General features: G+C 40.8%; 2 protein-coding genes and 1 long non-coding RNA gene across 12 annotated transcripts in view; 1 reads left to right on the top strand and 2 right to left on the bottom strand.

Annotated features, from left to right (window-relative positions):
• CadN (neural cadherin) overlaps positions 1-4,232 on the bottom strand; it is a 142,134-nt gene extending 137,902 nt beyond the window's left edge. Inside the window, exon 1 of one of the 3 annotated variants that reach the window (XM_022791573.2) lies at positions 3,136-4,232. The gene's annotated coding sequence lies outside the window, so the exon portion shown is untranslated. The remainder of the gene's footprint in view (positions 1-3,135) is intronic. The other 2 variants (XM_022791582.2, XM_086982467.1) reach the window with 2 other exon arrangements.
• LOC111244453 (uncharacterized) lies at positions 575-16,992 on the top strand. 4 transcript variants are annotated; one of them, XR_015323327.1, is made up of 3 exons: positions 575-1,171; positions 9,306-9,434; positions 16,865-16,992. It is a non-coding gene; the product is annotated as an uncharacterized LOC111244453 (long non-coding RNA). The 4 variants fall into 4 exon arrangements; XR_002670890.2 differs by lacking the exon at positions 16,865-16,992 and adding an exon at positions 10,301-10,614 and having other exon boundaries at positions 575-1,318; XR_002670891.2 differs by lacking the exon at positions 16,865-16,992 and adding an exon at positions 10,298-10,614 and having other exon boundaries at positions 575-1,318.
• LOC111244448 (uncharacterized) lies at positions 13,707-22,762 on the bottom strand. Of its 5 annotated transcripts, none has more exons than XM_086982607.1 (5): positions 22,632-22,762; positions 19,676-19,794; positions 18,412-18,575; positions 16,889-16,990; positions 13,707-16,507 (listed from the first exon to the last, which is right to left on the bottom strand). In XM_086982607.1, exons 2-5 carry the CDS (start codon positions 19,679-19,681, stop codon positions 15,058-15,060), a joined length of 1,722 nt encoding a protein of 573 aa, XP_086838733.1. In that variant the 5' UTR covers positions 19,682-19,794; positions 22,632-22,762; the 3' UTR covers positions 13,707-15,057. The 5 variants fall into 5 exon arrangements, with proteins under 5 accessions (XP_086838733.1, XP_086838694.1, XP_086838814.1 ...); XM_086982568.1 differs by having other exon boundaries at positions 22,415-22,759; XM_086982688.1 differs by lacking the exon at positions 22,632-22,762 and adding an exon at positions 21,876-22,386.
• Between the last annotated feature and the right edge of the window lie 3,952 nt (positions 22,763-26,714).

The following is a 26,714-nucleotide window of genomic DNA, read 5'->3' as shown; positions in this document are numbered from 1 at the left end:
TATGTGTGCGTGAACATAAAAGAACACGGCGTCAAAAAGTCGACAGAATAAGGTAGGAGAAGAAAATAGCGAGAGGCAGCAAGACTCTTCAGTGGTTGTAATGACAGCTATCGTAGGAGTCAATGTAAAGGTAACGGTATTAATGGCATAGGAAAGAGACGCCATAGCAAACCGCAAAGCCACCATGTGTTGCGAACTCACAGCAGCAGCAGCAGCAGTAGTGCTTGCCTTATGTAAAACAGATTGCGCGTTCCGAACTCTCGTCCATTCCTTGCTTTGTTACCTTTCCTTTTCTTCTACTTCAATTTGCACCTATTTATTCCTTTGCTTCGTCCGCCCCCACAAGGGAAAAATTATTCGAGCTGTTAAGGCTCCTTCGTATCCTTTTCAGTTTTTGTTCGACACAGAACCGCTATCAAATGAACAGAAAGAAGTTAGCCGCACTCCCGATCGGAGGTTCTCACATCATGCAGATTTAGATTCGGAGCGATTATGTTATTAGACATAAGAGGAGTAGCGCACTATTCAGGAAAGGCCAGTGAACTTGCTCAGATTTGATGTGACTGCGGGCAACAATGAAAGAAATATAGCCAAACTTTTATAAGAGCGCTAGAAAGTCGTCAACACGTAAAGACTGTTGTCACTGTCAACTCGAATTTAATACGTGTAGAGATCACTTTTTACGTTCGGTGACAGAGACAAAGTGACATGATGAAAGGGTTCTGAAATTTGCTCATAACCAAATTGGTTGCCACTCGATCAGTAGTTTGAAAAATCCAACAAAGCAAACCAATTTCTAAACGACAACGAACAAAATAGCCAGCCTTTGTTCTGGACACGGCATACATTCCCCTCATGAGCTACTGAATTCTGGGGACTTACGCAGGATAAATCCCCAGAACAGGACCACTTCAAATGACACCTTATCGACTCAACTGTTCTGGTTTGCTTGATAATAACGTACCTGGAACAAAACAAGCAGTTTCATGTAGCTAATCCGTCTGCCAAGACGAAGATTTGTCTGTACTGGCCTACCCGCATACTCGTTTCACGTTCGCGCAGCAAACGGATAACTTCTGTTTGGCAATTTGTGCTCTATAGTAAAGTGACGGTGCTCCTAACACAGGCTTTGCGCGACATGTGACGCATGAGCTTTGCGATGCTACAAATGGTAGAGATTCTATACTTTCGACTATAGGCATAATTTGAAACTAAATCGACCCTTGATGTTTATGTAGGTCCAAAGGATAACGCCGACAAGAGCGGCCGTTAGTGCGTCGCTGGTTTTTCGTGACATCGCATATTTCAACGGAACTAGGTACCAGCACCAAACGCAACAGGACAAGCAAATATATAATAATCGGCTTTTTTTTAAGATAACTTCCAAATGGTAATGTCGATATCTGTGACTAAGGCAACGCCGATCATATCAATCTATATTATGTTTATCCCTTGTTGCTCGTTTCAAATTTTTAAATGTCACCATGCTTGTACGTTAATTTTTATTCGCTATTGAGCTAAAATTAATTTCTATCGAATGTCGATTAGATGCATGCTGAATCTTATCAAACGATTACGTATTTGCCATAATTCATGCAGTATTCAGGTCTAGGTGCTATACCTTCATCTTAAGCCAAAAATGTACTTGGAATATTGCACAACGAGGGTAAAAAAGGTGATCTAGCCTGATTTTCTTATAAATCTATTTTACGAATACTGGTATATCAACGAAGATGGTTACGTAGTTCGCCGGCTGCTGCTCTCAACAAGAAGTTTTCATCATTATTCAAGTACTGTTATACTTAATGCAAGCTTCATAAAGCTGCCGAAAATCCCTCTAAACATTCCATAAATATAGTGAATGATTGAAATTCTACCCAGTGAGGATCTACCCCCCCCCCCCCCCGCCACTGACTCATTTCCGCTTCGAGAAACACGCGGCTGCGGAAGGCCATCTGGAGGCCAGTTGGAGGTCGGTCTGAGGAAATAGGGGCATACAAATTTTTAAACCATCTGACCATTCATCCGCGCAAAAGCACGTTGTCACCTGTCGTCCATAATTCGTGTCCTTTGGGTATTATGAACAGCAACGCGGCCATTGGTCAGAAGCTCTTCTGATTTAATCCAGTGAAGCCGCCAGGCCCAGCAGTTCTTCCAATGGATATAACACATCGGTTCGTTGACTGACTGCAATCGCTCAAACTCGGGCGATAGAATGTGCAGATATCGTGGCGCTTTCAAACTACCTTTTATGGACGTACAGTAGGACGGACCCGACAACGCACGCACCCACGTTTGACTTTGGCGTCAGCGTTCGGCTTTGTTAACCCCTGTCCGACCGTTAATTCGTTCAAAAGAAGCGACTTACAAGGGACATTAGGCTGCATCAGTAACAGCAGCAGCAGCAGCAGCAGGATGCAAATACTGATGGCAGCCCCCATTGCCGGATCATCCGACGCAACAGACGGCTCCGACTGCTGCTCCCCTGCGACCTACCGACAGCGACTAATCGGAGTGAGCCCTAACCACTCATGACTCCGGTAAACCGAGCTAGTTTCCCTCATTGCGCCTTGGCCACTGCCGTACACAAGCTTCCTATAGACGGAATATCGCATTTTAGCGTTTGTTTGATGATACTATCATGGCTGAAACTTTGGTCTGCCAAAGCACCCCCGAGTAAACCATAGTTATTGGGCCGAATCGAATCTAACTCCAGTGGTCGGCAAATAAACTCACCGTCCATTGTTTCATACACATGCTATGAACCAACTATAAACTACACTCACAAACTAAGAAGCGATCGTTGGACGGGTAGGCAGACACATTGTTTTAATCCACTGAGCTCATACAGCACTAATTATTATACATAATGACATAGACCGCAAAGGCCATTTCGCTTCATCGTCGTTCTCCTTCTGAATAGAGGCTTATTTGTAGGGCTATATTGTACTATTTTTCAAATGTGAGCACATCTGCTGATGTTGATATTCATCGACGAGGAACTCGTGTGCACTGATCATCGCCGTACTCCTGCTGGTATAGGAGGCTTGGGTAGCTACCGACCGCTGGAGCGATGGACTGGGTAAGAAGGCGGGTGCAGTGCTCTCATTGCAAACGAGAGTAGGTTGTACTCACCGGAACGCTGTGTAGTGTTTGTAGCACGCTGGTCCAACGGACAGTTAAGAGTCGTCGAGTACGCAAATAATGATAACGTAGATAGGCGAATTCGTGGTGCTTAACGAACTCGACGATGCTGCCCCCGCCGGGTGCTTCTTTTTCTAGACAACCACCAAGGGCTTTTGGCAATAGCGGTGTAATTGTTTCGCTTTGTTTTACTGTGGTTGTGTATCCAAAACAAGATATCGGCACTATTCTAGCATACTTCGCACACGATGTGACAAGGCGACATTACGTAGGCCCCAATGGGCCGTACGCAACACAGGTTGTACGTATCCACTCAAAAAGCACGCACCACCGTCATTACTAAACCTATTTGTTGCCCCACTTTGAACAAGCACCGAAATCCGTTCACAATATAAGGGTGACTGGGTGGCGGCGAGCCGCTTTCAGGCTGCCGCATCCGTTTCCCCAGGCCGTCTAGCGAGAAGCAACGCACCGTGATAGAGCTCTCTCCGACCGACCGTCGGCTTTACTATTTCTAGCCTGCAGCGAGCTAGCTTGGCTCCGTCAGACCAGCCACACTCGCACAACACCGCACACACTCAGCAATCCACTCGGCTCCACGTACAATCCACGGGGACGCACTAGTTACTGCCTACCGTTTCGTTACCTTTTTGCTGCGCCACAACGACTTCGGTCACTCAGTAAATAGGTACCACCATGAACCACTGCCACAGCGATAGCATCGGGCAAGCAACGGCTGGCGATGAGCGACCGTTCTTACGCCGATGAATGGGACTGACCTGCTTGCCTCGCACACAGCCGCAAGACACAGTCCGCCGGTCCGGAGCGATACCCTACTGTTAGCTAGAGCTGACTGGCTAACTTGCTCCTCAGGCTGTTGCCTGACTTTCGCTTACATCGGTCGGCTTGCTAGCTGGTTGGCCCGCCGGTTGGTGCTGCTTGGCTGTCAGAACCCCGAGGGCGCTGCTGTCGTTCGGCGCTGCTGCGCGCGCACACAAACCAAACATTCAAACATGGTGGATGAGGGTTCTTGGGAGAGGGCGGAGGAGGGAGCGGTCTGCGGCTCACAGGCCATCTTTTCCGCTGGCTTGACTGCTGCTGCTTAGCAGTTGGCAGCGTGAATTAAATTGTTGCCGGCAAGCGCGAGCAAAAGCAAAACCAACCGGCGGCCGCGAGCAGCACCAGTGGCAGCAGCGTAGTCCAACAGCGGAGAGGCAGCAGTGGGCGAGAAGGCGTCTCTTAGCGCGAAGTCTGTCGGTCAACGTGCCGCACCGTTCCACCGCCACCGTTAGCAGTGGCGGTAGTAGCAGGAGCGGCAGCAGCAGCGGCGAGCCGGACAGAGCCGAAAGAGGCAGCGGCGTCGGCTATGTACAACTACGTACAATTGGCCGCTAAAGACCGCTAGACGACCAGACGAGTGCAGCGAGGGTTCTTGAAAGCGCGCTCGAAACCCGGCAGCGACATCGCTGGCGGCGGTGGCGGGAGTGGCACCGCACGGAAACGCACCAACAAAGAAACGTACCGAAACGAACGAGGCGACGCTGCTCTGTATGAGGCTATGGGAAGCATCAGAGCCACGCCGTTGTGGGCCGTTGCTTATGATCGAGTTTATCAGTTGCGCAACGTCAATAATAGTAACAGAAATAGCAGATGGAACGTGAAACGCTACGGAAGGAACATAGATAATATGTCGATGGGCAATTTTTTCGAGTCTTCGCCGGCGTCAAATGATTTATATGAAGAACAACAGAATGTCATAAACCGATAGCAATAAGTAATTGTGATATTATTGAGATAGAAAGAATCACCAAAGATTGGTGGCATAATTGTGAACATGGGAAATAAAAAAAAATAGAACTGGACACAATCGTCTTGCAGGTGTATTTAGCAAGGTAGTAAAAAGGTGTTGAAGTTTTGTCTAATGAAGATATATATTTTAGCATTTTTTCGTTAACATTTTCTAAGTATCCTTTTAAAAACGCTGCTTTTAAATGACAATCTATACCTCTAGAGTGTTGTTGATAGCTCTAAGGTTACTCGCACACAGTACAGTTCTGATCGCAAGTTTAAAATGGAACCCTTGACATCATGTGAGGCAGAAACTTTTCTAATTCTTATGCCATCAAAAAGTTCTTCGCAAAGCTTTGTGATAAAGGCATTTTCGATATGCTATAGCATTGATAAAAAAAACAAGCGAATATAAGACACGTTGCAAAGGGCATTAACTAGTTATTGTTTTTTCTGAAAGAAGTGTATGCCTGTCATGTTCCGTACGGCCTAAAGAACAGCTTGTTACTTGTTACAGTACTTAATGATTCCAAGTTTTAACAACATCTTAACCTCGGGGCATCTCAAATGAAAATGGTCGAAAAATGTAATATTACCTGTGACAGGTACTCTATGGGTAATCACTCTGATTCATTTGAGGTTAGGTGCCGTGTTATGCGCGGACTTTTAAGGCAGTTGCGCGTTACAGAAAACTATGTAAGGTCGGTATAGGCAAGAATTTTCAAAAAATGTCGTATGGTCTGAGGAGTGCAAACATGTCAAGCAAAGGTCCGTGCTACGAATTGCTTAAGTAATTGAAAATTTTGTGCTATCTGAGCACTCCAATCCGACTTTCAAAACTCGCAGGGTTTTGTTATATTAGCGTTGCGCCATGTTCGGGACCAAAAGCATTTTTCTCACCAAAAATCTCATTTTTTTTAACGTTTTTTTTGACGTTTGACGTGATTTTTTAATATACATCATTTGGACTTAATAGACTAAACATAAGATTTGAACTGATATCCAAAACGGATCTCTGTGACAAGTATTACCATGATGAATTTGTTACGATCATCCTTATTTGAGATATCCCGAGGCTAGGAATTTGTCAGGTTTGGAGCTGTTCAGCTAACGGACCGAGTGCTCAAACTCATATGTTCTTTATGGCTTACAGAGCATGAGACGCACGATACTTTTATTCTGAAAGAAAAAAACGCTAACCAATGAACTACACTTTGCCGTGTTTTTTTTTTTCTTTTTATTCGCGTTTTTCTAGGAAATGTAAAGAAATGTTTTAACTTTGTCGCAGAAGTTTGTTAGAAACTTTCCAATCGTATAAGAGTCAAGGTAATTTTTCTACCTGAACAGCCCTACTTTAAACCTTGGACTGCGAAATATAGTGGTTATTTTAAAGCTATAAGTAACATGTTCTAAAAGTATTTGATACTCTTTAATATTAAGTTTTACTAAAAAGAATATTTCTTCATTAAACAAGGCTTCTATGCGTTTATGTTACCTTACCAAATACAACTAGACTGGTGAATTACGTGTCGTCTCCTTTGCTGATAAGCGCTATTCCAGTAGTTCGAAGTTCGTGGCCCGTACTAGCGCAGCACTTCTTAGGGCGCTACAAGCGGATTCGGCGGACTTTGAAAAGCCAGAACGATGGCTTTTTCATATATGTTATAGGTACGCTATTTTTTTACACGTTCAAGCGCTTTAACAGCTTCCGAACAGCCACGTACCTACCATGTACCACAACCGCATATAGTTTTCTTATCTATGGCTTCTCGCAGTAAACCAAAGGTTAGATAAACTTATCAACCAGTTGCTCTTTTTAGGAGGTGAAAACCTCGTAATCACCCGGACGCAGATCGAGAGAATAAGCGGGTTGAAACCAACGTTAGATACTTTTACTCAATCCAAAACTAACTGAGGTTTGGCGAAGAGGCCTGGCATTGCCATCAGGTAACAAGGCCGCATGCTTTCGTTTAGCGTGTCAATACTTCATAAGTCTTCTGGGGAATTCCAGATAACGGGCTACATTCATTAATTTTTGGCGAGTATCTTGTACCAACAGATGCTCCTGATGTCCATTGCAAGTACTGTCATTACCTTACGTTTAAACTGTCGAACTTGATCCCTCTTCAGGAAGACGCCTCTTTGACTGGCGGTACAGATCGAGGCTACTTCATCTATGGTGAACATATGCTTTAACCAGTATTTTGCTGATTAGAGTTTTTAAAAATTTCCAGTTTGTTTACGAGGGACCCATTTTCCACTCAGTTTTCGCATTTTTTGAGCATTTTAATTATAACCTTGTAACACGTTACATGTGAAATGCTAGTTTTGGCCGAGAGGGCCTTTATACTCTAGGCTCAATTTTTATCAAGGATCTTCTCGATCGCGGCAATGCGTTTTTGCCCTTGGGTCTCGATATCTGGTTAATTCGCACGAAGTAAACTCAACTGATTTTCTGTCACGGGTTTCTAGAATATTAAAATGTTTACCAGCCAAATTTCGTCTCTTAACGGCGCGCAGTTAAAAAAATTATTCAATTTTAAAGTCCACCGGAAACGCTTGTAACAGCCTAATGTATTAACGGTTATGAGACTAATGTGACAAAAATAAGTTTGGTGTTTTATCTTCCGCAAGTTATGAAGTCCAACTTCGCGGCTAACTGGCTTTTTCCAGAATTAGGTTAACTATTGTAGAGACTTATGTTTCAACGGAAATTTCATAACCAATATTCTTAATAAGCATTAGAGTTTTCGCCAATCCAAGAAACCAACGTATTAACTATGTTTTTTTTTTTTGCTGAGGAAATGCACGGAAATCATGGGATGATCTTTCAGCTTAGATAGGCGCGATTGGATATAATGTTTGCCTTTGAATTGTAGCCCTCGTACTATACTGTATCTTGTGTATACTATACCGTAGGGGTATACGATGACACAAGGATACAGCGGTATGAAGGAAAAGACTGGTCTTTTGTTTTTTAAATGCTCTGTGAAATTAAATACGCCTTATCTCATATTCGTGCAGCAGAGCACGCCTTTAATGAAGCAGACCTTCCTCTTTGGAAAGTCAATACAGAGTTCCCATAAAAAAATGATAGACACATTTATCAGAAGGTTTGAGAGGCTGCATTTAAAGCTTGGCCAGCTGGAAGTTGACGTCTTGTCTGTCGTATATATACAGAGATTAATATAACAAAAGCCAACAATATTTTGATACAAATGAGGCTTTCATTATATCTACAGTAGTAAGCACAAAGATTGTGATTAGAAGATCGTTTGGAATGGAAGCTGTTTCATGATTTTTGAAATAGCCCTGATAGGTGCGTCAGGTAATTTGTTAAGTTTTATAAATTCCAGGACTACACAATTAGGTCAAGTTCAAATTTATGCCAGATACTTTAAATCTAATTCTAATCTATTAACAGCCGCAAGTCCAAGCAAAAACTGTAAAACGCCATTATTTTTACTCAGCGGGTTTTGTCACGCAAGTCACCTTGAGGTAGCAGCATCCAGCTTAACGGAGATTTGCCACGATCTTTAAAGTTTACCGAGTGCATACGAATTTGAGAAACGTACTCAGCCATAAGTGGCTTAAAATATGTTCTCATGCATCTGAAGATGAATTGCGTATTCTGGTGTTGTTTTTATTTGTTGGTGATGGGTAGGCAAAATTTCAGACTTTTATCGTATGCATTTCACATGATTTCCTTATGGCAATGAAGCAAAACGGAAGTCTAATAAATAAAGGTTTGTGGCCGTGTACGTTGCACTGTCCAATGAATTTGTTTTTGTTACTTACACTACTAGTTCTGATAAGTCGAGCTGGCCGAGTAAATCAAAAGTTTTAAAGAATCAATACTGAATGATCATTAACAGCTATAGTCATAACTAATATAAATGTATTGCTATTTGGAACAAGAATTTAAATATAAACGGGCCCGTAATTGTAAGGGGGCTGCTGGCCAAACATTTACAATATATATTCGATAGTGTTCGGAAAATTGGTGGTGGAAAATAGGATTATTAAGATGTCAAAAAACAAGCTTCGTGTATCTTTATTTACTCCACTTTTAGTAAGCCATCATAAATAATAAATTAAAAATTTACATTTGCCGAAATAGCAAACCAAAAAAAAAGTTCATCCCAACAAACAAAAGATACGTTCTGCCGTTGCTTATTTTGTTTATTTAGCCAGTGCCGTTGGTACCTTTTCGGTTACATTCCTGAAATAATTTTTCATTATTTTCAAAAATCACCCTCATAGTCCCAAAACAACCACTCTCACTCTTTAAACGAGTTCGTTAACGTGTTTTTTTGCTTCCTTCACTCTTCTGTTTTTCGTCATCGATCAAAATGGATGCACGATAAATGCAGTTGTCCGAACTATCATTATTCGCTGGTGACCTCTCATTGATAACGGACCTCAACCGACCGAAGGAGAAGAGGGCAGCTATGCAAAGGAGTTTTCGCGACTTCGGTGCTTCGTTGATTCCCACACTCGAGGTTTGCAAAGAAATGCTCGTTCTTTATTTACATCAACTGTTCATTTCTCTTACCTGCAGGTCGTAACTGAAGATAGAAACCTGCAGCGTGAAAGCACATTAAAAGTTTTATTTGAGATCCATAAGAATTTGTGCGTTATGCTTTCAGCCAAGATCTAGGATATCCAGGGCAAAACGTATTTAATTTGTGGTTCATTGTGGAACTTTGCACCTTTGTACGTACACTAATGATTTCGGTGATGATGATAATGGGAAATACGCGCGAATCATACCATGAGATATTTACAACCTTTCAATGATATTAAAATAATCGTGATGTTATCTCTTACTCTACATAAGGTGCACGGACTGTAGAATATCATCTCACTTCTGTATTTATGCCCATGTTAGGCCAAGTAATTTTTTTCTTTTTAAAAATTTACTTATCGAAGACGGTAAAATATATTCTATATATTTTCTGCTGTAGATTGAACATTCCTACTACGAAAACCTCGCTAGAGAATATATTTTTCCATAATAGGCCTCTAAGTTATTACTCTAACTGGGATAAAAGAAGCATCTTTTTATTCGTTTATTCGCTCGCTACCACTTTGTCCCACTCAGAGTTTTTTTTTGAATGAGCTGTTCATACAGTCTGAAGACAAAAACGGCAGTTGATTCCTCGTACAGAACCGTTGTTTATAAATGTGACGACGGCAGAGAAGAACCAGATTGTTCCGTACTTTTCGTGTGGGGTTTATGGTGTGGCGTCACAAACGGGCGGGTTGATGCCCCAAGAGGAAGAACAACTGGTCTGACCGCGCAGCTCTCCTGCCGTTGCTGCTTTAAATTCAGATGTTGTTTTTTCTGTGGTTGCCGATGTAGCAGCTATGACAGATGAAGAAATCATGGGACGTTGTCGACCGCTAAAAACGTGCGAGGAAAAAGACCAGTCTTCCTGGTAACGAGAGCAACAACATCAACGACTGTCAGCCCAGCCCAAGCACCTACCCTAAAAATCCTCGTATTCGGCTACGGTTGCAGAAGTTAGAAGTGAACACAGAAGTGGGGTGAGATAGGTATAGTTGCTTAAAAAAATCGAATCATCATGGGTACCTGTAGACAGCTGTGTGTCAGACGACTAAACATACCAAAATGTCTAAATGGAAAGATGGACTGTTTCGGTGGAGATAAATGATAAATGTAGAGAAAGAATAAAATTGATAATGACTTGCTAAGAACCAAAATAAGATCATCAGACGTTTCTGTGTCGCTTTCTATCCGATATACAAAAATTAATGGGTGGCCTTCGATCAAGGGCAGCCGCTTTTTTAATTACTCGTTTTTATCATAACAAAAATGTTGTTTCTACAATTTTTTTGTTGATGACTCCTTAGAGTGGAGTGTATTATATCAAAATCAGTTTCAGAAAAGCTGATTGCGTTTCTTTGTTTTCTTTAATGGTAATATGTTGTCAAAAGCAAAGATGAATTTAATTACCATGCTATGAATGACCGTGAACAAAGTTCCCAAAAACTAGGTTCTATGATATTGTCATTGGGAATATGAATGCTACTATTTTTTAATTGGTACGTCTCAGACCATCTTTCGTCAGAATGATAGCATGATTTTCTCTGCTAAAGAATTACTATAGTAGAGTTATATCACTCGCATTATATCTCATACGGCTCTGATAGCTGGTTGATTTCTCTAAGTTGCCCTATGGTAACGACGAAAAGGTCAGTTTGCTAGATATGAGCTTTGTTCTTTGCTTTGAAGTGATAAGCTACGCTCTGCAGCTATAGGGTCATCTTTACTAGCTGCGCCAATATGCGCGGCCTTGTAATCAACACACTTTGAATCATAGCTGGCTAATGCATATCGTCAGCCTTGCTAATATTATTCATGCTCTTCCTGTCCACTGTTTGTAAGGTAGAGCGAATCAATTTCAGTGAATTTTGGTCCAGGAATGTAAGGCAGCTCATGCTTGTTAAACACAAGTGTACACTAAACGAATAGTAGCAAAAACTGCTCGACATTAGTCGGAGACTAAAACTTACTGAGTACGAGTTAGCCCGAATTTTAATCAGTAAAATTTCAGTTTAACACATACACTTTTGGCTGTACACGGAGTCAGCTTGATAGCACTCCATATTAGGATAAGTGTATGCCATTAACAACGAAACACATTTATAGTTATTTTATTATTATCATTATAAGCAGCTTCCGAGTTTGAAGCTCAATAATGTTGGAACTACGCGTCGTTAGTATACAAAGTTTGGCTGGCAATTATTTCAGTTTTCGAGAAATTTGAGAGTGAAGGCAAGTTAAGTTTACTTTAAAAGGAATGAGTTCCAAAGGAGGAACATTTCTTGGTCTCACTGAATTTTGCTCCCCGAAGCACAGCGCTGCAGAAATTCATCGAAGATTAGTGAAGATATAAGGAGGTATTAAGCATAAGCATAGTACGTAAATGGTGCAAACGTTTTAAGACTGAAGATTTGAGTGCTGAAGCCAGATATACGGATGTAGCGACTCGAAGGACAAAAATGCACAGCCGCAATTGCATACACTTTTTACAAACATAGAGTCTAAGAAGTCAAACAAAACTCGCATTTCACATGCAACATGCTATGGAATTACACCTCAAATACTGGAAATGCGGACACTGAGTAAAAATTGGTCGTCCATAAGTTGATTCTAGGCCAGTTGGGAACGTATGTAGTGTATTCTGCGTGCAATTTGAGGAACTTTAGTAAAAAAAAAAAAATAATGAAGCATAAGGTCAGTATAGACGAGACATAATTCAATCCCTTCTGCATACTGATGAGGAACCAAGCAAAAGAATAGCGCCACTCTAAAAGGAAATCGGATTTGGTGGCACTGTCAGAGTAGGTTCGGGTGTATAGTAGGTAGTTGTAGTATTTGCAGAGGATATTATGGACATTTAGCACTATAAAAAAAACTCGCCGTGAATGAAACAATGAGTGCATTTCGTTATCTCAAGTTCCTCAAGAATCCATAGGCTGGTGGCACGATAATCGAAAGCACACAGTCTAATTACTTGATGACAACGCCAGACCCCACTGCCATATATCAATTAGTTTTTGGATTAAGCAAAGGAGTACCCAGCATTATCTTAAACCTGCTTTTTATTTCATCAAACTCCGTGCAATTACGAGACTTTCCATGACCTAGGAATGGCAACTAACAGCTAGGGATAACCCATTATCATTTTACGTCGAGAACCCACAACTAAATAAAAAAAAGGACGCGAATAGTAGTTATATGATCCAGAAGGTGTCAAAGCGCCAAGTGTGTAAAAGATAAGGAACGCCACTTCTAACACATTAAAGAACTATCGCTTTAGCCTAACTAGCTCAAAAATGATTCAGTTTCCTACAAGTAAGACCTATTTATGGTAGCAAGAAAATAGATTAAGACGTTCATAAACTAATATTCCTCAATGAAAGAGGATTTGGAATCAAATAAGATAAATTAGGTGACTTGTATATGTTAAGCATTTTGACATGCGTGGTGTATAGTATTATCGAGTATAAGAGTATAACCAATATTTACTAGGAGCTTAGAAAAACGGACTTCCACTATTAAGAAAAAGCACATTAAGCAAATTAAAAAAAAAAAGACGATATACAAAGACCAAAGAAAATGATAAACAAAAACGGAAGAAATGACTAGGAAAAGGATTAACTAAAATTAATACACTCGTTGATTTTTTTTAATCTCCCGCGACCGACTACGCACAGTTTAATTTTTTGTCGACACATATCATCACTTTTGTACTTAACAAAAGTCTAACCATTGTTGTTAAGTCTTTTATCTATATTGAGTTCTGCTATTTGTTGTGGTATTTGCCCGTTCTCGAAATTGTGACTTAGTCAACCAACCTTTCTTGGCACTTTGTTGTAGTAGCACTTACAGTCAGCAAGTCAACTGACTGAGGTGGTGAACGCTCACAAATGGCGCAACTTATCCTCATTCAATCAATTTCTTTCTTAAATGAACCAAAAATATACTGGGCTAAGGCGCAGCTGTCTGACGGAATGCCAAACGGCGATACCGGATATAAAACTTGAAACATGGAGGCTAGCAATACTTACAATAAATTGCAACTCGTTAGTCGCGTGCTAGTTTTTTTTATTCTTTCGCTTTTCATAGCGTTCATTGTTGTTTAGGGCTTGGTTCATTCAAGATTTTTTTAATTAAAAATTTTCTCGAACATTTCAGCGCTTGCGGGAAACTGTTCCAAATCGGGTTGGATACAACAAGTTGGTTGGATAATATATGTTTATTTATTAATTCAATTACCTTTTATAGCTGCTTGGCTCTCCAATTACACAAATATATATATATATATATATATATATATAACATTCATTTAACACATGTTCATTCAATCAGTCGAACTAGCGTAATCATGTTTTAGTCGTACTGTTCGTTGTACAGATACTTGAAGAGTGCATAAAATAACTTTAAACAAGCGGCCCCCATAATTTGTTACTGCACCAACCTTTCGGCGCCACAAAGGTTGCTGTGTTTTTATCTACTGCGTTTTTAACGCTTGCGAGATGATTTCCTGTTCATTATTTTGTTTAATATTAAAAAAACACTAAGCACTCAAGTTGACCGTCAATCGCCCAGTCGTACAATTACAATTACTAAAATAAGAAAGAACCATTTCTACTTGTGGTGTATTGCTTCCATTTTTCCGTGCTCCTTTGAAGCGCTGTGTCTACCCTCATGGCACACCTCCATCCGTCCCTCCGCCTGGCTGCTTATGAGGATAAAATGAATGTATACAGTGAGAGATGTATGCATGTATATATGTATCTGCGATTGTGTGACAGCGATCGTGCTAAACTAGTCTGTTTTTGGAAAGAAGTCATCCACTTTTGCTATATCGTCACATTGACCGTTGTGTTGGTCTTTTATTTCGCAAGAACGACACAACTAACGTTACTTGGTCTTACTAATATCTTACTGAAAACTCGATTGCAAACTTCCATCGGATAATGTAAAGGTATTGTAATAATTAATATAACCCACTTCTATTCAATCAAAATGGTTTTCGTCTTCTGTTTAGCCTTCTCCCTCAGTTCTCGAACGCCATCCTATAACCTTACATATGTACACTGCAGTGCGCACTTAGAACAGTCATTACAAATATATTTTCAGCTAGTACTAAATATTTAGCATCATAATCATCATTGTCATCAGTTTCCTCATAATTATAGACACAACTTACACACGCGAGTAATGCTTATCAGCACAGTAGATTGTTAGGCACAAAATCATGTAATCTTAGTTGCTGATGAGCTGAATTCCTCATTCAGTCAGTTAATTGCTACCGCCGCGAACTAGGTTTGTCTTGTACTTGTCGGCAAATGTCCGACTAACATAAAATAGTCAATCATAAACATTTTGAAAGCCTTTTCTTGATCTTCAATTCCGTTCCGACAAATGGTTCAATATATCCGGTCTTAATTTTCAGAAACTAGAACGCAGTGTTATACCGTAGATAATTTTTGTTTCGTTATTGAAAATCTAAACCAATATAGCCGGATCGATATATCATTCGTTTAGTGAACAGCGGACAAAGTATGTGTATACGTGCATGTAGTTTATCAAAAAATGGGTGGCAGGACCCGATAGCGCACCTGTTGTTGATAGTTTCGATAGTCAGCATTCGTGTCCTTCTCACACATGATGCTTCGGAAGATAACTAAAAGGGCCACAAATGCAAGGTGCGCATACGGCAATAGGGTCTTGCCACAGGGGATGGTCCATGCCAGAATGCAACACAGCTCGCCAAGGTAGTTCGGGTGACGAACAAAGCTCCATGGGCCATGCCGCAAAGTTTTTCCTCCCGAACGGGCATTGTGGTATTTTAGTGAATTCGAATAATGAATAAGGAAAAGTCCGATCAAGGAGAGGAGGAGGATGGCGGGGTATGCCGGTAGAGGTAGATCTGGAACTTTGGCATCAACCAGATAACGGAGAGGAAGAGTAGAGCAAAATGGAGCAAGCACGATCGTCGAAAACACATACAAGAATCCGACACCTTGCTGAATAAATGCTGATTTTAGCTGATACACCTCGTTCAAACTGCCGAGGAAAACGTAAAGCAGCTGCAGAAAACTAACCAGAGCCACTGAATAGCTCATACCGAAAATTAAGCCACTGGGAGTGCGAGCAAATATACAAGCCGAAAGAACTGCAAGAACCCAGATGCAGTTTCCAGCCCGAACAAGCACGAGTCCGAGATCGAAAGTGCGTCCAATCCTTGGTGAGACTTCGCGGCCATGAACGAAGTCGTGGATATAATTACCTTGAATACCAGGCGAGCATGGAGAACCATGATTGAGGCTGCGTGATACACGAATGAAGGACTTTGCATAAAGCACTAAAGATATGATGAACGAGAGCAGAGTGGCTGCAGACACGCACTTGAAACGATGCGTTTGCAAGATTAACGTATTAGGTAAACGTAGGTAGAATACTCCAACGCAGAATAGTGCCACACTAACTACCAAACACAAAAGCGAATTGCTTCGGTACAGATGACTAATGCGGCGGTAGCCGAACCCATGCACCTGTCGACCCACGGGTAGCGCCGAAAGCAAACACTGCAAAGCAACGACACCTGCACCATAGCCGAGGACGAGCGGGTCGGCGTACACACGAAGTGCCTTCGGGATCGTCGGGTTGAATCGGATATAGCAATTATCCCTACTACATAGCAGATGCAGGCCGAGTACGAAAACAGGAAATGAAAGCAGCCACCAGGTGGCAACGAAGGTACGTCGATATCCGAAGGCCTTCACCTGTTTATTGAATTTGGCAAAAAAGTCAACGACCTTTGACGTCTTCGGATACGGCGATTTATCTCCTGAAATAGCTGATCGTGTGAGCGGGGCATCACTAGCCGCCGAAACGGATGACCTTGGCTTGGACGCTTCACGCGGTGCTGCGACGCTGCGACGCGAGCGAGCCACTGAGGTTTCCTTCTTTTCTTTTTCAAGAGGTTTCTCAACAGCGGCGGACCTGCGTGGTACTGATTTCCTGCTCGCCGACCTAAATTTTGCGGAAAAACGCGAGATATCAATGAAGGTTAGGTATAAATTATAATGATCTTAAGTGTTTGCTTCACATATAGGATAAGCTTTTCTACTTAGGCCTGTTCTAGCAAGTTACAAAAGTATGTAGGCGGATATTGATTGCATGGTACGTATAAAGTAAATATATATATATATATATATATATATATATAAATGAAGAATTTTGGTATGAAAAAAAAGTATTTATGTCGTTATCATGCAGCAGGTCTGCATTTCTTTACATATCATAAGCTGTAAATCTACAGAAATCAACTTTATGCGTACATTCACAACTTCAAAACATCATTGTGTTTAATTCGTGCGTACGTTACAGATAAATGATGATGGCTCAACAAACCTGGAGCGCTGTTTAGGCTCGAATTTTCTCGACCTCGATTGAGACCTTCCACGGGAGGCTTGAGACTTTGAGGAAGCACGTTTGGCACTCGTGCTCGACTTCCTAATAATCCAAGCACGGGCAAGAATTTGGGGGTGACACCATGAAAAAGCCAAACGAGAAGGAGCCAAAAAAAGGAGTATATTCAAACTGTGTAGATCAAGTACTGCATAGATGCAATGAGCGAGAACCGAATACAAAACTACCTTGCATGTAACACTAGTGCAAAATATAAGATGATACTCAAATATGAATTAGTCTAGACACTAACAGACATCCCATGCAGTAAGTAATTCGATCCAATATATGACTTATAGAAATTGATACGGCACCCTATTGATGTTGTCATGCCATACAATTTTATTAATCTCGGAGAGACACAGAGCTACGGCGGAGTTTCTGAATTACATTAATCATTAAGGTTACAACTGATAAAAACATATGTAAGCAAATTTCTATAATGCCTTTCCATCGCTACCATTGCTAATTGAGCTTGTCTGTATATTTCCGACAGCTTAGATCAGATTCACGGTTAGTTCAGAATGGGTTAGAGAAGACTTGATTTCTGTCATCAGTTATATTTCTTATCAAGACAATCAGCGGGTTCTTCATCGTAATCCGGAAAGCTCACAAATATTGCTTATTTTCTAATGGATTTGTTACTCAAAAAAAAACAAGATACATCACCTCTAGGAATAAACTTGAAAACGTTACCAGTATTGAAATACGTAGTGTACGTTATAAAAAAACCAATATTTCAACAATTGGCATTGGTTTATATACTGATATCAATAGTAACCTAGCCAACTTGCTTGCACAGATTCAGCTGATGATTTATAGCGTTTGCTGTTTAGCGTAATGAACTTCTAATATTGGAATATGTTTGGTAGTATAGCCATCGTGCCTGCACAGCTGAGACCTGTTATAGATGGAACGTCCCGCTGACGCTGATCGAAATCTTGAACAGCGGCTCAAAAAGAATTTGATTATCTTTTTTAACTCTGCAGACAAAGCAGTAGCTCTCATAAGGAACAAGCAGAAGAAAGCAATAAAAGTTTCGCAAAATGCAGATAAACAGACACAGGCAGGCAGATCTCTCAAATAGAACGTCACGTTTTTTTTTGTTAGCCATCTTAAAATATGCGTGAATAGCTTAGACCTATATACTTTTCCATGAGATTATATTCATCAAAGCATATAATTGGTGTTGCATAGCATGCTGGATGTTATGCACTTATAAGCGCTGCTGAAAACCATCTTTTACCATTTTATCATAGAGCTCAAAATTTACCATAAACTTAACTACTATATGCTATTTAGAAACATAATGGTACTTAGACATTATCAGTTTCTAAGAGGGAACCAAGTAAATAGCTTACAGTGGCAGGTTAAAAAGGAATTTACGGCACGGCTATGCTTATAACATAATCTGATGTAATGCTATTTGTATTCACATGTAATTACCTATCATCATCATTATCTACCTTTTGGTCTCTTTGGTAACCTTGGGAGTAGGACTACGACCACGGCTCTTTGATCTTCCTGCAGATTTTCCGCGAGGCTCAGCGGCACCACTTTCCTTACGTTCCTGGATCTTCGTCTTTGGACGACCTCGGGCTGCTCCCCCCTTAGAGGGGCTTACCGATTTCTGCAACATTAAACGAAAATATATTTTATTTAAATTAATGTGCAATATTATTTGTAAAAAGCTGAATACAAAAGCCTTCTATAAATAACTACGATCGTTTACTTTGTGTTTTATACAACCGTATATTTCTATATTTATGCATTTGTATTCTGCATTCACCGTAAGTATCAATAAGAACCGCGATGGTAATAAAGTCGTTACTCATTCACAGTTCCTTTCAAATCTGTTTTCAACGTCCCTTTAAAATTAAAGATACTGACCTAAATCACTAAGATACGATATCGTATCTAAACGAAGCAAAAACATTCCAGTTGCTGGTTAACTTTTCGCCAATAATTTCTTCAAGTAGATTACAAAGGAAAAAACTTACTTGTTACTCGCTGACAGTTATATCAATAGCTATATACGTTACTTGGCATTGTTGTGTTGCATTAGACAGAAGAAGTTGAGATATTAATAACAGTGCTGCCGTTCATAATAATGCCGATGATGATAACCATAATCATGTTAGCCACTACAGTGCGGCCGACATAATGACTGGTCTGATACGCGTCAAAACGGCCATCAGCATTACCAGTCAACAGTTACTTAAGTGACATATAGGCCAACTTATAACCTGCACGTTAGACAAACCCCAACAGTTGCAGCATGGCATGACTGAATTGGCCTTTAGTCTCAAGCTATATTTCGCAATCCTATCCTTATCTTTTCTCGTCGATTCGTTTCGTTACCGAAAACGTTTGTGAGAGGCCCGTGCGCCAACCATTCGCCACTAACAGTTCGTGCAAGCTATTCAGAATAGAATTACTAACGGCAATTGGGTGCTATGGCCTTGGCTATTTCTTAATACGTAGCACAATCTCGAAAAATTGGTCTATTGCTACCCATTAGCATTACCTACCACTTAGCGCAAACTAGCGTTAAAAGAAAGGCTGCACGGGCAGCGGCGCCGGGTACTTAACACCTACTACGTAGGGTAGATAACCGATGAAAAGTCATAGAGAAATAGGACGAGTAGCGAGAGAAAAACGAAATTGAAAGATTATCTAACTGAGTACCTCCCTACGTAGGTAACGCCGTATCTAGCTATCTGTACTTACAGCCATGATAATTGTCTCACTGGGAAGCGCCACTGGAAAAGCCGGTTCTTGACGCGTGACAGTCACTTCCCTTACCCTCAGCTTCGTGGCTCCCGACCCCGGAGTATCGTGTTTTCTGTCTGCAAAACACAGAGGTGGACAAGATGAATATCCCAATAAAGGCAGAAGCAGCAATAGCAAAAACGTTAACCAATCAAAAACTTGAAGACACCAACAAAAACGAAATAGAGAAGCAGAACAGACAAATGACAGCACTAGAGAAAAAAATACAGGAACCGGTCACCTCGGACGATTGCTCCAAGTTGAACGGCAATTTCTACTACTGCTGCTACTAACAAAAAGCTACTAGTCTGTTCTACGAGAAGGAGCATTGAACATGCGACTGACCGGCAGTGGCTAACCTTTTATCTGCATCAGCACTGATCCAAGCGGCCGAAATCGGCTTCAATCGCTACCATAGCCAAGACGGCCACAAGACAAAGTCATTGCATAAGCATCATTATATTATGTAGCTATTGCGTAACTGAAAACCAACTGAACGGAACAACAGGTCCCATTGCAAGTGCACATGATAGATATGTTTATAAACAAACACTTTCGGTATTAAACTTCTCCCTTCTATTCATTATCATCAGGTATATAGGTAAATGGCCACTATAACTGACAATAATCAATGAACAAAAACTCAGTTAAAGATTTACCAAGTTTATTGCGCTCTTTAAAATCCAAGCAGATTGATCTCACGCTTGCTTTTCTCATCTCGCTCGAACACAAACAGTTGCTCTTACAGATGAGCAAGGTCATGCCCCTATATATCCCTTAACTACTGAGTGCAAGTCGATTCGTTTCAGGTGAGATAACATTTTTTAAGTTAGAACGTCATTTGAAGTTGACAATTCAGCTACAAGGACAACCAGCCCAGCATATATACGTACAACGAAAGGGAAATAAGTCTTTAACGCAACATGATTCGATTAAACAAATATATATATATAGGAGCAGCACTGTTTTGGTTTTTTGTTCTCTTCTTGTTTGTTTCTATCTAGTTTGGCTGCTGATCGCATTTCGTATTACCTTTGACTGATCGTGCTAACTCTCGACCATTGCAGTCCTTTACCCATTTCTCCCTTGAAATCCAGATGTCATCGCCCCCGCCGCCATCGCTTACTCGGCGATAACAGCGATTGTTCAGTATATTCCGTTGCTGCTCTCAAGCCGTGTCGCTAGCTCCCCTCAGTTAAACGCTACCGTTGCAGCATTGTCACCAGCAGTGAGAGCAACCGTTGTCGCTAAACTGAACAATCAATAATAGCAACAACAACAACATTGTCGGTTGTCGCTAACCTTTTGGGCTTACCACTTCATTCTCACGTTCGACTATTATGCTGCTGCCGTTGTGGCTTCGATAGTCACCGAAGATCATCATTGTAAGCAGACAACGCAGATCTCAGCCATCGTAGTCATCATCAGTGCATGACGAGCTTGATGTTGCTGGTGTCAGTGATGTCGCTGCTGATGAAATTCATGTTGGTGATGAGTACGCAGCAGCCGGACCTACAGAACAGTAGCAACAGCTGCGCACCTCCATTACGACGGATGGAGCGGCGAAGGCCCGAACAGACGCGGCAGGCTCTTTGCGATTATACAGCACTACCAGCGCCCATTATTTCTTAAGTATAATTAGCGATAAGTGCCGGCTCAATGAAAGACGAAGAGACAGTTCAACAGCTTTCCGCTGAGCTCTGCCTTCGTAGGCCACCCGGGCCATCTAAATCCAGGCAATAGTCGGATTAACTTAGAGAAGAGGACCAACAGCCAACAACTAACACAACAAAGAGACTCTGAGTGAGGAAAAATGTAGACTATATAGCGCACATACGAGTCGAAGAAAAAAAACAGAAGCACAAACAGAAACGATGACAGTGACATCGACAAAATAACACGTGTGGCGCATTTTATGCCTCATTTTTCTTGCCCGGCTTTCTTGCAACGGTTCAGCCCACAGCGGCTATACGATCTATAACCTAGCCTATCACGTTGCAGCGATACAATGCGTCCAGTGTCAAAAAGCCAAATGAAGCCTTTTTAACGAACGTTAATGAGCATACTGGGACCTAGGTAAGGGTATCGCAGAAAGTGACATTTTTGACCCAGTCGCAAATAAACGTAAGCACGGTTGTTGTTTAGCCTTAAAACTCACGTGTAGTATCTTAAATGGTAGTATGTATTGCGACAGGAAAGCTCGGTTTAGGCCGGTTTTTTCCCAATGATTCGAATACGAAAAGAAGCAAACTTCTTTTTCCGATCATCATGTGTGGCACACGCGAGGAGGTATCCAAATCTAAGAAGGCAGATGTTAGGTTGTACCAAAATTAACCTACAATTCATACCAATAGTGATAGCTAAACGAACTACAACATTTCCCGGGAAAAGCAGCCGCAGTGACCGTGGTTGTTGTGGCGGCAAACAAAAGCTTTCGATTAAGGTCTGCCCCGTTGCAAAGCGCGGGAAGCGAGGCCATTGACATGTTATTACTGCTGACAGTAGATAGAGACAGCCATCCGTTGCAGTGGCGGCTAGTCGTCTTGTGGCTTGAGCTTCTTACAGCAGCACGCGCCAAAACGTAATGCGCGCGATTTCCAAACTCATACAACTATTGGCAGGAATGGGGTTCACGCGATGCCCCAGACCAACACTAGGCAAAGAATAGTCCCATGTCGAGACAACAGGATTACATACAGGCTAGCCGTTAAATTGCGTTCCGAAACCGTTGGCGCCGAGCTCTTCTTCTTTTGTTGTATAGGCACCTCTACCGGATGACGGGCGGACAACGTTTCAACGTCGTCCGCTCGTTAACTGATATGTAAGTTGGTCCAATTGTCCACACCGTATCGAACATCACTTAAATTTTCACTCACAAAATCGCATTAGCCCACACCATCTCAGTCATACTTACGGGTAACTTGGTATCTTCGGCAAAGGTAACGGCTTTAGCTGAAACTTACCGAGAACCAAAGCTTCCCGCCACCGGCCGCCTTCTGCACGACGGTTCTCGGTCACAACGCTCACAACACACAACGAACGGCGGCGCTCGCTTGATTCAAAACGCGGCGTCCCCGCTATTTGTTTGGGGGCGCCACTATCACATCAAACAACCAATCGATTGCGCGACTAGAGGGCACTGCTGTTGACCGAGGAGCGCTTGGCACTGGAGTGGCGCTTTGACCTCCACGAAGTTTAGAAATTAGTCTTCTTTAAGCTAGAGATCACCGGTATCGGCAGAAATAAAGCATACCATATATATTCTTTGTATACGATACTATCATATATATTCTTTCTATACTATACTATACAGTCAGACAGCGCGTCAGGATATTATTATCTTTATTTAATCTAAATCTTAATATTTAACAAAGACATTTTGTCATTGTTCTGAGCCACAAGTGGCTTTCGGCTGTCACTGAATACAAGCTTTTTAGATATATATTAGGTAATTTCTATCAGTCGCAGTTGGTTCTATAAAGGTCGCTGGTACAGTGGGCATGGGTAGAACTACCGAATTGTTATAATGGCTAAAAACACCTCAAATACACTTCGCATTAAACTTGCATGACGTATCCTCATGTGCTGTTCTCTGCGTATACTTTATGCATCACAAAACTTTTCTTTAAAGCTTCGTTTTTTTGTGGCCAGTTCTCTTCTCTGTATGGTAGCCCCATGCATAGATATTCGCTTCCTCATCGAAGGTTTTCTCACTTGCGTCACGGATTTACGGTGATTTGGCCTCTCTCAAAAAAGAGGTCTCACGTTTGTGCTTGACCAATAAATTGTTGGTGAAAACCTGCTGATCCAATATGTAGAATCCCGTTTTGCTCTCACAACGTCTAGAACATCGCCGCTTTGAACTGTGTACTATAATCAGTTAAAAATACTTCACGTTCTCCACAAAGAGCAAAAGTACTCGTCAATTTTTTGAGAGCAAATATAGATATATGAAATCGCTTTAATCAAAGAGACTTCCACCAGCTCGCAGGATGTGTCCACGACGATGAACTAAGGCACGTTGTTTAGCCCTCAAGATGTAGCAGATTTGTTTTTACTTTTAAATTGGTCTTTATTAGATGATAGGCATCTATACGGCAAACTTCTAAATGTCCTTATTAAGCATTCTGCAATGTATTTCATGTCGAGTAAGCTGCTTTATTCTCTCAATTCATGAGTCGCCGCGATCTGAAACATTACAACTTGCCGTTTAGAGTTTCGTGCTTTTAGCGAATAATAATTATTATGCGTTAATCTCTGAGGAAATCGATAGTCAGCTTCTCGACCCATATCGAGTTGTTTGGGTACTATATTGGCCAGCGACTAGCTTTCTGTAGTATGACGAGCATCAGGTTTAGTAGCGTCACATATTTGCTCAGCCATCATTGGTACTAGTGACGTTTGATCTAGCAGCAGTTTTCACTATTCTTACGGCACCTACTACTACTGTATCAACTGCTTTTTATGTTTCTGGCTTATACTTTTCTTCATCGAACTCTTTACCATGCATCAGTAGCCTAAATCCTACAATGTATTCCACACTACAACCCTAGTGTGGAACTGCGGTGTGTGAACAGAGCGCCCTATATTCATTATCTCATTTAATTTTAATAAATTGCTTCCACAGTTATCAGTCCACACAAATATTGCCTTCTTCAGTAAACCATCGAAAAGGTGCTCCTAATCTCTTCATAACCGAAATGAAAGCTCTGTAAGGAAAAACCATCTTGAATAACAATCGTCCGTAACTTGTGTCTTTCGGGTTGTGTGAAGATATAGTTATTGCGGTAATTATATCTTTACACACAGGTATACAGGGTTGTAGCAGTCTTCTCAAAATCTGGCATAATAAAATAATAAAACAGACAGAGGAGAGCATACATTGACTCGATCCGAAAATCCTATTCAATGATGCGATTAAATTTTTTTTTAACGCGACTACTTTATTTCTTTCTAGTTTTATCCAGTACCAACACGTAATTTCATCTTTTTGTTATATGTCCTAATAACTGTGTGCAACCATTTAAACCACTTAGACCTGGTCGTGATACGCTCTGCGGTTATTTATGTTTCTTATATCGAAACCTCTTTATCGTTCAATGTCGTTTACGGTTTGTAGGGTAAATCGATTTATTTAATTGTGTCTTCCTATTTGTGTTAAATTTTAAACCATCGCTTGTTTTTGAAAGCTGAGTGTTCATTCGATTTTTTTCGCTTCAGCAATATTTTTGAAAAAAAAATGGGCGCTTCAGGCCAAAGATCCAAATCGTTTCCTTGTTTTTCATATAATATATGTGTGAAATTCAGTACCCTCTGACGCGCTTTTATGAAATTTAGATTACTCGATGACACATGGAAAAATGCAAAATCATGTAGCTGGGGTTTCCTCAGTATATTTAAAAGTTAACGGTTCAATTCTGAAATAGCTTTATAACACAACGTATCCATGTGAAGTATTTAAGTTAGTTTGGCTGGATATCTCCATTGCCTCATATTTACGGTCCATCGAACAGGTGTAGCTGTCGACTATTAAACTGAAGATCACTTCACCACATCGTAAATAGTTAAACTGACGCCCGAGTAACGACGCGTGCTGACCACAATATTTTCGAAATTGAAGTCGATGGTTCTTTCTGACAGAATATCTTGAACCACGTTGTTTTGAGACTCCGTAGCGGTTGATTTAAATCAAAACAACCAGGCTTTGGTGCTTTTATCCGAATACTTTAAGAAACTACTAGCTTAAAATATTATCAGCCTGATATACAGATGTCTTTTAGCAGCACGAATAAAGAATTGATTACTCTGGAAGAAACACGTCATTGTTTAATAATATGGGCAACTCTCCGTCTGCACAGATATAGAATATTTATAAAAACACGTTAGAATTCACAATTTATATGTAGGATATAAGATAAATACAGTCAACTGCAGAAAAAAATGGAACAGATTCTGTTTTCCGCTATGCGAAAAAATTAAACACGGCGTTGTGTGCCTCACCCCCTATTATCCTAGTTAATGTAAATGCTAAGAACAACATTAAGCGCTGCGTTTGTGAGGGGATTCAAAAGTATAATTTGAGCTACCTGGTAGATTCACATTGTAATAATATATGTAACTAAATGTATAAAGTAATCGTCGAACGGTGTCGGTGTGAAAAACGTCAGTTCATACGGAAAAAGCTTGGGAAGAATGTACGCATAACGTAGCTATTCTTGTTGCAAATCAAATAAAATCGTATGACCATTGAAAATACAGGGCTTGCTTGTTTCCATCAAATTTTTGCTTACAGTGGACAGTGTATACTGCATATTGGCATCCCTTAGCACAGCAGCACAATTCCGAACGCTTATGATATTTTGTTCACGTCCCTTCACGAGAGACTAAAAGTAATAAAAACCTGCGTAGGCATGCCGTTCATCGCAGCAAAAAGCCTAAAAATGTACCCATAACAAACATTCCAAATGTTTTAAATGTTCAGCAAATCCTTAACAAGCTACATTTGCGAGAAACTGAATATATTTTAATGGTATACATATAATCACGCGTTAGCAAGGTAGTATACTTCATGTGATAATATTGGCTACGATTTATGTGGTTCGTTCTTTGGCTTCGAATGGGCACGAAGAAGCCAATAAACAAGAGGTAAAAATCGTAACACTTTACTCACGACTTATAACATTGCGTTTGCAATCACATTAGAAATGACTAACTGATCCATCGACAACGGACGATAAATGGGACATATTAAATTAAAGGCGATCAGTAAAAACTTTACTATAGCATTTAGACGAGCATTTAGAGAATAGGCATATAGAGAAATTTTAAGTGGTTTTTAAGCACTTGAGTGCAGTGACATTTTTTTCCATATAATAAGCAATATTTTATTATCCGATATAATCGCTTCTTCGCGAAAATCGATTTGTTTGCCCCTATAAGGAATAACTTAAATAAGTGTGCCCCTAAGTTTTAGTAACTACATGTTTCTCGAGTAATA

The sequence above is a fragment of the Varroa destructor genome, unplaced genomic scaffold (assembly GCF_002443255.2).
Source record: "Varroa destructor unplaced genomic scaffold, Vdes_3.0 BEIS01000001.1, whole genome shotgun sequence".
NCBI lineage: Eukaryota > Metazoa > Arthropoda > Arachnida > Mesostigmata > Varroidae > Varroa > Varroa destructor.
The sequence above is the reverse complement of the archived record's forward strand: the minus strand, read 5'-3'. Positions and strand labels throughout refer to the sequence as shown.

What these genes read in the sequence shown, in the direction of transcription:
- LOC111244448 (XM_086982519.1), bottom strand. An exon ending in GTGAGACAATTATCATGGCT is followed by an intron (nt 18,576 to 19,675) that starts GTAAGTACAGAT and finishes TTAATGTTGCAG; the next exon opens with AAATCGGTAAGCCCCTCTAA. An exon ending in GTTACCAAAGAGACCAAAAG is followed by an intron (nt 16,991 to 18,411) that starts GTAGATAATGAT and finishes TTGGATTATTAG; the next exon opens with GAAGTCGAGCACGAGTGCCA.